This window comes from Falco punctatus, assembly GCF_963210335.1.
Source record: "Falco punctatus genome assembly, chromosome: 9".
Taxonomy (NCBI): domain Eukaryota; kingdom Metazoa; phylum Chordata; class Aves; order Falconiformes; family Falconidae; genus Falco; species Falco punctatus.
Window position 1 is genome coordinate 36,636,397 of NC_137589.1, and position 15,335 is coordinate 36,651,731.

The 15,335-nt window shown below is 38.3% G+C and overlaps 1 protein-coding gene across 4 annotated transcripts in view; it reads right to left on the reverse strand.

Annotated features, from left to right (window-relative positions):
- HSPA12A (heat shock protein family A (Hsp70) member 12A) overlaps positions 1 to 15,335 on the reverse strand; it is a 107,986-nt gene that overhangs the window by 37,278 nt on the left and 55,373 nt on the right. For all 4 annotated transcript variants that reach the window (XM_080403260.1, XM_080403259.1, XM_080403258.1 and 1 more), the window contains 3 exons: positions 9,729 to 9,814; positions 7,362 to 7,489; positions 681 to 867 (listed from right to left, as the gene is read on the reverse strand). In XM_080403260.1, the coding sequence (XP_080259386.1) occupies positions 681 to 867; positions 7,362 to 7,489; positions 9,729 to 9,814 (401 nt within the window). The remainder of the gene's footprint in view (positions 1 to 680; positions 868 to 7,361; positions 7,490 to 9,728; positions 9,815 to 15,335) is intronic.

Below are 15,335 nucleotides of genomic sequence, written 5' to 3' on the forward strand. Positions count from 1 at the left end.
CCCAGCAGCGAGTAGGCTGGAGGGCACAAGAACGTTGGGAGGGGGCACAGCTGGGACAGCTGATCCTGACTGACCGAAAGGATATTCCATACCATATGACATCATGCTCAGCATATAAACTAGGGGGAAGGAGAAGGAAGGGGGGAACGTTCGGAGTGATGGCGTTTGTCTTCCCAAGTAACCATTACCTGTGATGAAGCCCTGCCTCCCTGGGGATGGCTGAACACCTGCCTGCTGATGGGAAGTGGTGAATTAATTCCTTGTTTTGCTTTGCTATGCTTGCATGCGTGGCTTTTGCTTTACCTATTAAACTGCATCTCAACCCATGTGTCTTCTCACTTTTATTCTTCTGATTCTCTCCCCCATCCCACCAGGGTTAGTCAGCGAGCAGCGTGGGGCTTAGTTGCTGGCTGGGGTTAAATGACAACAGCAAAGCAGATAATGAACTTCTAAGATCTAGAAAGAAGGCTGGCAAAATACACTTGCCAAATGCAGTGAGAGGCAAACCAAATCACAGTGTTAACTGAAGAGTTCATTTTATTTTATTTACTCTTTAAACTTAGAAATAAAGCTGCCTCATATCTATTTGACAATCCTCAGGCAAAAACGTAGTACTGACCACAGGAAGATAATTCGAGTAGCAAATGCACAATTATCCAGGTAAATTGGTTAATACTTACACCAGTGGTATGTAGCTTCATCTTAAACTTTTCAAAATACAACCAGTGCTTTGATTCGGTGGGATCCAGGTCATGGTAGAAATCTCTTGCTGCATACCCAAAGCTATGAAACTTTCTCTCTGGTGTTAGGAGGATAGTGGTTGGTGTCTTCTGGTTGGATACGCCTGGATCTCCACCTTCCCACCGTCTATCCAACAAGTGAAACAGTTTCAGTAAGTGATACTAATGTTTAGAGCAGCAGAAAAAAATAGCATATAGTGAGAAAAACAAAGTGGTGGCAGATTGCACGGACTGCTTTCCCCTCCAAAGATACAAATTTCAATCCTTATAATACCAAAATCAAGTGGTTTTTTTCACATCAAAGAAAAGAGGACTGTAATTTTCATTTCAGATAACTCAATATATTTTGCAGTTAGTGGTATAATTTTTAAGGACATAATCATACTCTGTCTTTGGTAAGAATACAGGTTCCCTGAAGCCATACACAATTAGCAAGGAAACAGTTTTACACTTAGTTTGCAAATTCAAGTGCATGTATGTAATAAATATTGTGCAGGAAAAAAATCAAGTAATTATCCAAGAACACTATTCATGAAAAACCAAATCTTCAAATTGCGTGGCCTATCCAATTGTCAGTCCAACTCCATGAATGCTTATTTGTACAGGATATTTCCCCCATTTGGATTTAGGGATCTGTTTAAGTAATCTGAACACCACTCTGGAGAAGTTGATTAAATCCCTCTTTTTGTCACAGAAAGCTCTATGAAGCAAGACAAGCCAGTTCAACCAACATCTGATCATGTGCCTGTGTCTTCACCTGAAACTCTGAAGACATGTCTGCAGCTGTTGAACTCTCCGCATTCCACTCTCTGCTCACCTGAAGTCGATGGATTTTGTGTTTGAAATGACCAAAATGCTGTAAAAATCTTAGTCTCTCAAAAACGAAGCAGACTCCCCCAGTCCCCAAATACATTACAGGCACCAAAACATTCCCCTCACTACCATCCACTAAAGCAGTGAATAAAGCTATCCTACCTTATCAAGACTGTGAAGTTTTCTTCAGGAAGACACAAGAAGCACAAAAGTGTTAAGATGAAAGCAAAACAAAGCTTGTTGCATGGAATGGATAAGGAAATCAGTAAGAACATCAAATATGAGAACATCCAGAAGCAGAAATTGGGGGGGGGGGGGGGGGGGGGGGGGGGTGTAGGGTGTGCAGGGCACAGTGAGACGAAAGTAGAAAATTGTCAGACAGTAGAAATCATGGTCAGACAGTACACAGTTGTACCACAGAGCCAGCTGTGAGCATTCCTGTCTTCTCACTTTTCAATCACATAAAAAGTAGAATGGAAGAACAAGAAACCTGGGCATGACTGTTCCACCTCACCCTACATAGAAATACTTTCAGCACAGGAAACAAACAATCACCAGAAAACATTTTCTTAAGAAGGCATTGGTGGAAAGATCTGTTTATGCTATCAAACATAACCATAACACCACTCAGAGAGGAGCCAAGTTAAGATCACATGGGCAACTGCATTCATTCATTATTAAACCACATGTTGATTGCTTTCTTCTCAAGATAGCAAAACACACTTAATATACTACTGCCAAAGTCCTTGTTCTAAAGCACAAAAAGGTTGCCTTGTTCTGTGGTACTTGTTTATGTGACACAGGAAGTTTACAAAGGAAAAAAAAAAATCTTTTCCATTTCACTCTCAGAAACAGTTGAAGCAATTGACCTCCAGACCAGGGCAGGCAACTGACATGGAAAACTGCAATCTAAGGGCTTAATACTTGGCAAAGGAACAAGGAACAGGATCTTCTAAAGTGCTGGGAGCCCTTCAGACCATTCAACTAGATCAAACAGCGCAAAATCCACCCTTTTTTGCACCAGCAGCAGCAGCAATGGCAGGGAATCACATATCTGTGAATTTACTTCAGTGTGGAGGACAATTCCACTGCTCTGAAAGCAGAAACAGCATGAGAAGTGGAATGATTTCCACCTTCAACCACTTGGAAAAAACTTGCCTAAACCTCCCTAGTACCACTGCTCAGCCCCCGAGCTACTACCAGCTGGCAAGGGCTCTGCTGCAGATCATTTCTTCTAACCTCTTGCTAGAAATGTACTTGGTCAACTTCAAAATCTTTTGAGTAGGTGTCACAGCGAACATACGGTTCCAATGTGAAGAAGTTGGGATCCCACAGCCCCTGAGCAGAAAACACTGCCTATTTCACCAGACTTAAATCCCACACACCTGCTGCAAGCAGAGAGGAGACAGAGTGGTATCATTTTTGCTTGGAAACATTAATTATTCATTGTGAGTCACTGGTGGGAAATTCCATAAATAGGACATGGCTAGTAACAATACTACTTTGTTTTTCATTATGGCTAGGTGCATTTTTTCTTTCCAGAATAAGTACACTTAAGGTGCAGTTTAAATGAAGAGAAATTGATGCTCAGGGGTATGGGCTGAAATTGTCAAAGCCACCTAGAGAACTGGATTATTTACTTCCTGATGAGTTTCTGACTGAAACTAGACACGGTAATTGCTCAGCACATTCTAAAGTTCTCAGCCTGTACTACAGTTCGGTCACCGGAAGAGCAATAAAGAAACAGAAGGGGAAGTCCAACTCTACCATTTGCAATCAGAGATTTAAAAATATTCCTGTGTGACATCTCTTCTAGAAAGAAGCAGCTGCAAAGGCACATGCATAGTAAATCCTGACTGTGACACTCTGCTGAGGTGGAGCCCTAGCCTCACTCCACTTAGTGGAGGCTTCTAGTCAGTAAGGCTAGGATTTCAGCACCTTCATTTGCAGTTTTTGTTCATGGTCCCAATGCAGGCAAAACAATGGTAATAATGCTCTCAGGGGGGAAAAAACAAACAAACAAACAAACAAACAAACAAACAAAAAACCCAAAATATGGAAATGCCTAGTAAAAGCATGGACTAATACGAGCCAGAAGTACTCTGGCATGTGGGCAATACCTTCTCAAAGCCGAGTCAGAACTAAAAATATTCAAGCAAAACCCAAGGTAGATTTCTGCTCAAATGCAGACATGAGACTAGTTCCTAGGCTGATAAAAAGTGGAGTAGCTCAACAGAGCAGCATAGACCCGTTTATAGCCACAGATGATCTGAATGTATCTAGGAAAAGTGAGAACTGAGACAAGAGAAAAGTTAGTGTGGAAAGGATCGCAAGGTTATGCTAAGGTTAGAGAAATGCCCTTCCTCACACAGGAATCTGGCTAACAGACAGAGTAAAGAGAGCGATCCTTGCAGAGTGATGAGAATTTGATCCAGAGCTGCAGCATAACAGTCAAGGAAACGAAGCAGTGGGATCATCAAAATGTAGCCAAACGCCACTGCAAGCATGTACACCAAAGAAAGGCAAGCACATGGCTGCCAAGAAGGGAAGAGAAGGATAAAGGAAAACCTGAAGGTTGAAGTAAAGTTACACTGAAAAAAGCCCGCATTCTCCCTCCTTCCAAAGACAGGCTGTGATTTTTTTCATAATCACATGTGGTTTTCCCATTTATTTTTCTCCATTTGTGAAATACTCACATTCAGTTTGTTGCAATTTAACCAGCAGCTGAAACATTTATAACTTCACATAAGTGCATATAAATCAATAGGAGTTTTTAAAAACTGTGCAAGGCCTTGCACATTCCCTCCAAAGGAGTTGTAGTTAACCCATTCTACAGCACCAAACGGGCTTTCATTATGACTCTGGCACTGCCCTGCCTGCTCAAGTGCTTGCTGAACTCATGGCCAGGCTGTTCCTATGCATTTACTCAGCCTCAAGGTAAGCAGAAAATAGCACTCGTTATAACATACACTTCTACTCTGAAACAAGAGCCTGAAGGTAACCACAACTATCTATACGGAAGTCATTGGGAACTAGCAAGAGTTTACAAGTGGGAAGTATTACCTAGAATTGATAAAACAGTAACTAACATTATGCAATCAAAGTGAAGTCAATCATTACTCATCTAGAAACATACGCCCAACTCCAAACATGTGCTTTAGACTACCGACATGAGTGAGGAGGATACTTCCACATTTAAAGCAAAGTGTATGCTTCAAGAACTCTGCTTATAAATTCATTTTTTTTAGTACTGGGCATTACAGCAAATAAATACACAGTCAAAAACATGACTGTCTACTAACCACACAACTAGAATCATGCCTTTGCTGACTCTACATTCACACTTGGTACTAAAGCCCTGTGTGTTCACTCTTTGCTGAAGTAGGACCTTCCAAATAAACCCATCTTACCCTTCATTGAGCTATTTACAGAAAAGCAGCTTTGTTAAAAGGCAGCCAGAAATCTAAATGTCTGGAAAGGATCAACACTAACAAGGAAAAAATGTTACGAAGCAAAGAGGACCGTGCATCACTGGAATGTTTTATTTTAATGTAAACATTCTCGAGTGCAGGCGGGAAATTACATTTACTCTGCTGAAATATTTGTAAATTATCCTACATGTAAGCCTCATTATATACAGAGTTTGAACTTCTTAATACCTTCTGAACTACTGAAGCTTTATTTTGATACATACACCACTGAATTTCATGATTTTATGAGTATCGATATATAAATATATATAAAAACATGATATACATTATTTCCTAACTCAGTTTCAGCTATATCTTTCCCAAAATCCTTCCCTGCCAGCAATATTTATTTAAAATATATAATAAAAAATACTATTCTTTGTATTAAAATGTTTTCCATTGTTAGAAATACCTGTTGGAAACCTGAATACATTTCCCCCTCAAAGAGGTATCCTCCCTTCTGTTGGAAATACATATAAATTAATACATTTCATTTCTTTTTACATTACTAAATAATATCTACACAGGTCTGAAGTCACAATCATGGTACCATTATTGCATAAGGAAGAAAATACAGTGTTTTGAACCATAAGTAGTAAAATATCAATTAAGATTTGGAATCTCTCAGCTGGCCATACAGCACCTACAGACTTCAGTGTCCCAGTGATCTACAGCAAGAAGCCAGATACTCTGAAAGGAGAATCTAGTCTGTAACTCACTGTGTGAACCCTGTGGCAAAATCAGGTCCTAAGGTAAAATTTTGAGTTCAAAGCACTGAAAGGACTTCCCTAGAAACAGCAGTGATTTCACCTAGGAAAATCTCCACAGAGATTACAGGAACAACACAGTACACAGGATTTAGGCTTGCTCAGGCACAGCTTCAGAGATATCTTCCCTAATTTTGTAAATTTCTTTAAGAAATCTGATTAATTAATTGCTGTCAAAAGAGAACAGAAATTGATAAACACAGGTTCCAACCTGGCAACCCTGTAACTTGTCTGAGCCAGAAACATGGCCTGTCCTTTGACTCCTGGCCTCGTGCAGCTTCCCATGCCCTTCAGAGAACAATAGATGGATGACATGCATAAAACACCTTGAAGCATTTACATGTCCATACTGAAAACAGTAGGTATCTTTGCAACTGGACAGCATAATACCACTCCAAAATTTACCTCCCTTCAGCCGGTATTGCAGATCAGTTGCATTTGACCTCTGAAATACTTTGCAACTCTATACAAACCAAATGTGCATGCTGACTGCACAATTAACACTGCCTGCTGAGATTTAAGAGCTGCCTTCACCTAGCATCTTTGCTTAGAAAAATGACAGTAAATCACACTGGACTGCAGCAAGTTAGTCTTTTTGCCCTTTTGTTCTCAGTATTACAGTGCTGGAAAAAGTACATCACCTACTGCTACAACAGCAGCTTTGTTCAGAAGAACTTCTATGGCTATGCTTTTTACACATACCTTGTTTATATCTGAAATTAGCTATTATCTTGGTCTTTTTACAATACAGTAGTTTTAAAGATACTTTAATAAGAATTGTACAGGGGTTTAGTTCTAAAAAAAACTTTTCAAAAAGACTATAAAACACTATAAAAATGGTTTGTAGGGCAATCCTTTCAGGTATCTGCCATAATAGGGTTTGCATTTGTGATTGCATTAGTTTTATATGCATAAATTCATATTGTGTTGATTTAGTCATGAAATAAAAAAACAAAAAACCTTACATAACAGCATCTAAAGTTTGTTCCTTACATACATATGATACAGTACAGCTTTCACATCTAACCTTAATTTTCAAATTCATGCCTTTTGCTTGCTTATTTCCCAGTATCACTGGCTTGTTACTAGAGATTTTATTCAAATTTAATGCTAAAAAACTTGTATTAGCCAAATGAACTACCAGTTTCTGGGTGCAAGTAATGAAACATTGTACACATAACTGTACACAGGCATGATTCCAGGGGACGGGCAGCTCCTGGGAAATGCCATGACCCTTAATAAATGTGTAGTTTCTCTCGACCTCTGAGATAAGGGCATCCAGATTTAATAATTAGTACTGCTCCCTGAATAGTTCTAAATACTCACTGATCCCTCCTTTTATTAACGTCATCTTGTAAACTCAGAAAATAGAGAGGATGCATTCACATTGATTATATTAAAGCTAGAATACAGTAAAACACTAAAAAACCCTGTAACTGTGAGAAAGGTGTGGACTGTGGCAATGCTAGACAAATCTAGACACTTTAGACTCCTGTAGAAAATATCTAGAGCTACTGCAGACAACCCATGTTATCACAATCGAAAACCAAATGCTGCATTGCAGCCCTTACCTCATTACATGAATACATTCTGGCTCCTTGGTGAAGCTGTAGGCGTAGCCACTGGATGTTGTGCCAAAATCAATAGCCACAACAACAAGAAATAACTGTTCTACAGCATCCTCTGCATCAGAGTCCTTCTGTTAAATAGCAGAAGCAAAACAGACACTGAGTCACTGATTAGAATAACTGCAACCTGTTTTACCCTTCAGTATTTCTGCTCCCTGAGACATGCATATCTCTTCAGTGAAAATAAGGACCTCCTTAAGCTGCATTTGTGACCGAAGTTGGTACCAGATAGCTGCACATTCCAATGGAAGTGGAAATTTCATATACAACGCAGCATATTTGCTGGAGCCTTGTATGCATAACCTTCTGAATCAAGAGTTTTCTCATATTCACTTTTTTGGAATAGCTATTATCCTGTATCATTAAAACTTATGGCTGAACACTGGGTTATTGGTTTTTGGGCCTGTGTTTTGTTTTTTGTTTGGGTTTTTTCCTTAAATTGATCAAGTGAAGAATATGTTTATATTCGTCAGTGTGGTATATTTGGGACTTATTTGGTGTTTTTAAGAGTTAACTATGTCATAACCTTGTAACATGAGGTACTGCCATTTAAAACTAGTGGAGACAGAACAACCCCCAATACAGCAATAAGCTTTTTATCCCGTGGATAAAAGCAATAAGCTTTTTATCCATTTACTCCTGTCTGTACTAGAATGTGGAAAGCTGTTCAGCTGGTTATAGTGAATTTGGATCCTTCTCCCTGCCTTTTACCTGTAATCCTGCAACCCCTGAAAAGCACCATCAAGGGCAACATGGGAATGTTAATTAGAAGAGGTAGAAGGGTTATGGCCCAAATCATAACGACATGAAATAAAGCCTGACATGAATAAACAGAGAATTGTACCACTCCCCAGCATGCTGTTGCCTAACATAAATCCTGTATAATAGAGGAATAAGTAATGAACAGCAAGGAACTACTCTTCACATGCTGACGGTGGTTAAAGCACTAACAGCTGAGCAAGACTGGCAGAGAACAAGGTGGAAATGCCCGTGAAAGGGCTGTGCGCTACAGGCAGGTAAGTAATGAAGGCAGGCAATACACCCGCCTGCACACACCGTGTTTTGGCAAAACCACCACGGAGCAGACTCATCAACTTAATACTGTACGGGTCTTGTCTGAATCCTCCACCACTGCTGCTCAGCTTGTACTCTCATTAACATTTTGAAGCAATTGTTATCTTTTACAAAGGAAATGCCAAATATCCTCACTCTATGAGCAGTGTTCCACCATCTTCCTCGCATATCTCTGTTCCCTCCATGCCTGCTACTTCCAGCACCTTTCTGCTGTACCCTTACATTTCCCAAGATCATCCCATAGGCCTGCTACTAAAAATGGAGAAACGAGAGTAATATAATTTGGTCTCAAGTAATGAAGGACTTGCTTGGATTCTCCTAATAAAAAAGCTTTTCAACTAGGGCAATAGGTTATTTATATGTCTTCCTCAAAGAGTTTACAGAGCAAATCTAACCGAAAGAGGACATAAATTTATCAATAGACAGAAATAAAAGTTCTGGAGTATATAGAGAAAGAAGTGAATAAAAGCAAAAATTTTTTCCAGAGAGAGGACTCTGGAAATCCTGAAGAGGGGTGTTGCACAACTCTGAACTTGATTCAGAAAACGAAGGAAGAAATCCAACAAGTGTAGCAATGTGTTCTGAACATGATTCCTTGCAATATCAAGACATACACTCTGCATATACTGTGTTACACATGATGCAGATGATCTTAAAAACAGATGGGACTTAGTTTTAATGGGAGTTTACCAACAAAATGAGCATGATGTACAAGGGATTAAAACATACTACATTTATGGGACATTTGCTTGCTTTTAAAAGCTTACAGAAGTGGCTATTTTCCTTAAGAAACTAAAGCAGTTCTATTTTGAGTCTCTGTTGGAAGAGAACAGTAAAATTTGTATTTTACTGTTGAGTACCATAGATCTCCTTTTTTTTTCTGAACAGAATGACACCTTTCAGGGGCTGCCTAAACAAATCACTGATAAAGACAGGGACAGAACTTGGGAACCCTGAGGATCAAGAAGCCCCTGTATTTGATATAAAAATATGCAGAGCAAATCTATGAGCTCAGCAAGTAGACAAATAAAAAAAAGCAAAACCAGGATCCCAATGAAATGAATGAGATCTCTGCTGCCAGCCCCAGTGTGACCAAAATTTAACTTAAGACTCTGGAGAGCATGAAAAGGATTGTTATGGTAGGAAATTACAACTTTTTTTAAAAATTATGTTCCACTAAACAGGCAGGAGAAAATAATGTCAACATACAGTATATGTTAAGAATGCATTTCTTACCACAATATGTGACGGAGACAGTGGAGTTATTCCAGGGTCTCCCAAACTTTTGGCTGGTGATGAGTAAGCAGATGTGGAAACTGCATCTGAAAGGAAACAAAAAGTCTTCAGTCTCAGCAAGCAGAATGACTACAACAGGACAGTTGCTTTGCATACTGCTACACTATTTTCCTGTTGAAACAAATCTGCTAAAAAAGAAGCAAATTCCACAACCACCACACAAAATGTATTTTTTGCCCTTACAACATGCTAAGACTCAGCAACTGCAGTTTTGGTTTTAAAATGTTTATCTGACCTTCATGACTAATTTTCATTCTTTTGCCAATTAAATTACCATGTAGAATTTTAAGTCTTCCTAAATATATTCAGAAGTCATAGTTGATACAAGCAGCTTGAACACTATACACTCAAGCTAATGGCCTAAGATTTAAATGTATGCATGCAGAGACTAAACACAAGCTGTGAATTCAAAAAAGACAGTCATTTTAAGAGAAAAAGAGGAAATAATATTGATTTGACAACACAGTAAGAATAAGTTGCAATGATCCCATCATGAGCCTTTATTCTGAAACTTTTCCAATACTGTCTCTGTTTTTATTCTTCAATACACTCTGTACTGAAATATCTTGCAGCTGTTAATATTACTGCAGGACAGAATCCAGCTGGGAAAAAGGAAAGTATTATTAACAAATCATCAAAGAAATATTTCTACCCTGCATACAATACTGGAATTTCATTTAAAGGAACATACCAAGTGAGTGACAAATACTGTAAAATGCACTATTTGTATTTTTCCCTCTTGTGTTTACCCCATTGATGACAGAAAAGGAGATAGCTTACTGAAATAATTAATCACTGATGACTCAGATTGATGCATATTTATTATCTTATGAACACTGCAATAGTTTATCCAAATGGAACATAGAAAAGGTACCACATGCCCTGTCCATGCTCATACCTCCCTGCCCCCAAATTTAAGCCTTGAATTTACTTAATTCTATTCTGTAGAATATAAGCTAATTAGATATAATGCAGAATTATTTAATGTCTGTAAAGATTAATAACCATAATAAATATTAAATAATACATTTCAACATATTTTACTACCTACTTGGATGCATCACACAATAAAATGCATATTTATGCACAGCATGTAATTCCTAGACATGACTGACAAGTCAGAGCACTATTCTAAGATGACACAGGAACTGCTGGCCAAGAAACAACCTTAGAACTACTTAATGAAGAAACCTGTCACTCCTAGTAATCAAATATGTGTTGTTTTCCAGGGAAGATGCAAAAAATTCTGCAGCAGCCAACTACAGGATAATCTTCCCACATGAAAAAAATCTTCCTCCATAGCTCTCGTAACAGTGTTTATTTGTATTCAAGTTATAATATGCATCTTCAGCCTGATCTTCAGAAGCATTTGCAGAAGCAAAATATTCACACTTCCTGTACAAGTTCTTCAAGAATATATTATGTTACTTCTCTTGTGGTGAAGTACAAAAAGCCACAGGTCAAATGTGACAAACTCAGAATCTGCTCTGTTTCTTAAGATATATTTGGATCAGATGCTGTTATCAGCCTCAGATGCTGTTATCAACCTCCTTTGTGCCATTTCATCCTCTTTTCAAAACAGATTAATTTTTGTACCATTGATATGGCATTTTTTGTAGAACTGAAGAGCAATATTTCAGCACAGGAAAAAAAAAAAAAACAAAACAGAGAATTAATAACAAAACATGTTCCTTGAATCCTGCTGCCATTCCTGACTGGACCTGAACCAACACATCCTGAGCAGACCAGGACATCATAATACTGACTCAACATCTTCGGAAACCAGTACATTTTCCCCACTTAGGATGCTGGCTTTGAAGCACAAAAATATAGACATCAAATCACTATCTATGTGGTTTTCAGTGTTTCTCTTTGTTACTAATTCTTTTCACTATTTGTTTCAGCACCCATTGTTCAGCAATCTATTTTCCAGACTGCCTTCACCTATCAGCCTGGGTGTACCTCGAGAAGTTATTCATAGCTCTACATGCAACTCAGAAAATCCTGTGTGACAATATACACATACTTTTTTGTCTCTCAGAGAGCAATGATAAAATAACCAGTGCAATACTCACATTCATCCAATGAAACTGTGCTAACTTGGGTGGTGTTCTATCAAGAATTTATTCAACTCAATTAACTTGTTGCAATCCAGGGATGTAAAATGTCTACAAGGACACTCACTGTATCCACAAACATAAAAATATGTGTTAACAAACAACAAATGTTAAGCAGAGATCAGAGGTCTGTCTTAGCTACCTGTAGATATCACTGCTTAAAAATAAAACAGACTTAGATATTTTCATCAGAAATCTTCAAAATAAATTGTCCATTTCAGTTTCAGAATGTTCTTGAAAACTTAAGCATAAAGGCTGGATTTGCGGAAGGGCTAACTTTTCCTGATTCTTATCAGCTGCTCCACTCTGCTGGAAGGTTAAACTCTTGGTGATTATCAGTATTTTTGACCTGAGGAAAAAATCCTTCCAAACCCATGACCATTCTGCACTGTATTCACTGCTGCTCCTGCAAATACCCAGCTAAACAAATTAATTCTACAATGAGTCCTTCATTCCACCAGCCTGGAGTTCTGTTAGATCGAGAGAGGAAAATCACGGAAGGCAATGCTACAAGCTCTAAAGGAGCAAAACAAACCAAAATGTACTGTTACAGTGATTCGGTAGAGTTGCTATCCAGTTGACACAAGCAGCAGTGGCACGACATTGCAACTCATTTCATGAGACTACTAACTAATCATGTGCAATAATCAGGGTAAACATAATTGTTATATTCTAACTGTTAAAAGAGACCCTAACACTATCAGAGAGTGCAGAGCTGATAAATGAGTAAGCGCAGTTTAGAATACTGGGAAGTTAAAAAGTTTTTTTATCAGAGCAATTGGCGTTTACAGAAAATGGCTTGCAAGCCAGTCACCCTCGATTTAATGCCAAGAGTTCTAACAAGTAGTGAAACAGTTGTTAAAAGCACATGAAACTGGGAAATTTCTAACATTATACTATCTACCCAATCTAAACTGAAAGGTGTTAAAACAGACTTGTCCATGTGGGAGCTTTAATATTTTGTTGAGTTAGTGTTTGCTTGGGGGAAAAAAAAGTGCACGTCACGATTTTTACAACTGTGTTCTGAACAGCAGTAAATGCATAGATATTCCAGGATATTTAAAAATCTCCTATTTCTAAAGGAGTATGAGTAGTTTATCTGAAAGAAAAAAAAGCATCTATTCCAAGCCAGAAAATGGAAAAAAGGTTGCAAGCAACCTGATTTGCAATCATGCAACCAAAAAAAGGATGCCTAGCCTTTATGAGTAAATTCCTCCTCTTAACAATTGGAAAAGATGTCCTGCAGAGTATCATGGTATTTGGAACAGTTCTTACAAGCAGGATGACTTCTCAAGGCTTCTGTAATGAAAAAACACAAGTAGTGTCCCACATAGCTCAAGTTCCAGCTTTATCTCCCATGTTTACTAAAGATCTCTGTGTCAAGCAACACACTATGAAAAAAAACATATAGCTAAACAGCATGCATTAAATAAACATTTAGTTCTTGACAATTTGCACACCAAAATAAATGGAGAGATCTGATTTAGCATGCAAATTAAAGTCTTCAAACAAACCAATATTTAAAATGATCTTTTTCTAAATACGATTTAAATTTCTTGAACAGAAATTCTTTAATTTACTTATGAAAGAATAATATGAACTTTAGCATGAAATATGACTGTCTGTATCAGGGGGTTGGATAATTTAACTAAACATGTATAGAATTTGACCATATCACTACAATTCTGACTTTTGTCCTAACCTAAGCAATTAGAAGAACACCTTGTGCATTTTCAAGGTGACCAGAAGAGGAAGCAAGAACACAGAAGACTCCCATTTTCAGCAATTTTTTTTAAGGTTCAAAGGGTACCATCTGATTTGCAAATCCCCAAAGAATTCCAGAATTGGTCAAATTATGAGATCAGCAGATACTGTATTAATAATGAATCATGTCCATTATCATATTAGCTGCATTTGCTGGTTTAGACTTAATTTAAATTATTCTTCTTTTCATCTAAACACATGCAAGAGTTTCTTTTCTGTGGTTTCCTGCAATAGCTACTCAGCTTAGCTTTTTCTGTTTTTCAGTAAATGATCAGCCACATTCTAGATTTCAACAAAATGCAATGCAACTGATGACAAAATGCAATGAAGGATTAACCTTTAAGTGTCACAGCACCCAGAGTAAAATCAAAGTCCACAGCATTTCTAAAAACTTAGCTGACACAGTGTGAACATTTCACCGACAGCATATTCAGCTGAATCTGATCTTCTAATAGATCGAAAGAGAAGGACCAATCTTGTTATTTAATTAGAGAGATCAGTTAACAGCAGCTGATATCGTCTGGAAGACTATCAGTCCACTCAATATTTGGGAGCCCCTGCTATGCATTCCTATTCAGGACTGGATAAATGAGTTTTAGCAAACCCCTGAGAGTATCAGACATGGAGTGCTACAGCCCCAGATCATCAGTTCCAAGCCAGCAAGCTGAGCCCTGCTTTAGGAAAGGTGACTGCTAAACCTCACAGCCACAGGTCACTAAGGTCATACTAAACTTTTTCTTTTTCCAGCAGCTACACAAAATCTTATCTTTCCTTTTAAATTCAGGTTTCATAAGTATTTTGCTTTCTATAATTCAGCGACACCAGACTTCAGCAAAATATTCTGCTTCACATATTAAGGAAACTGTTCATTCCAACAGCAAAGCAGCATTCTGTAGCAGTGGACTCTCTGCTAACAAAGTTCCCTGCAATCCAAGTAACACAGACAACATAAGCTAGCGGGCATCGTCTCGAAGTAACAATTTACCAAGACAAGTAAAAGCAAGAATTCAGGAAGCAGAGTACGCTGCTCAATGGTATAAAGCACAGAAATGCAGTCCTATCAGGGAAGGGGGGAATACCTGAATATGTGCCACATCAGCAGTTTGGCGTACACAAGAGAAACAAATAAAAAAAAAAAAAATAAAAAAAAAAAAAAAGGAAGAAATAAGGTATCAAGCCCCATGTTTGCCATCAGAAACCCCAACATGGACCTTTTCAGGCACATTCTGCAGTACTTTAGAGTCATGCCTACAACAGAGAAGGCTCGGTCAGGACAGAACTGCACTTCCCGAAGCTTTGCAGGCCTCCCCTCTGAGCGATGGTGAAAGGGACTCATCATGGTCTGGATCTCCTACAGCTGTTTTGCATATCAGAAAATAGGCAGCATCAGTATGGTATCATCTCTCTGCAGGAGCATGCCTGAACACTAGTGTGTATGTTATATGCCAAGCAATGTATCCTAAGTTCATTTCTATTTCTACCCTGCCAGAGTGGCCACAAACTCAACACTTGCTAATTAAAATTCTTCTTGTGATTTGTTGAATCGGCAATAGAATCAATGCTATTCCCTATTTCAGATCATATTTCTAACATTTGAAGAAGTGCTTTCACAATAGAAGTCATTTTTCTACAATCCATAATGTACAATGCAATGAATTCCATTCAT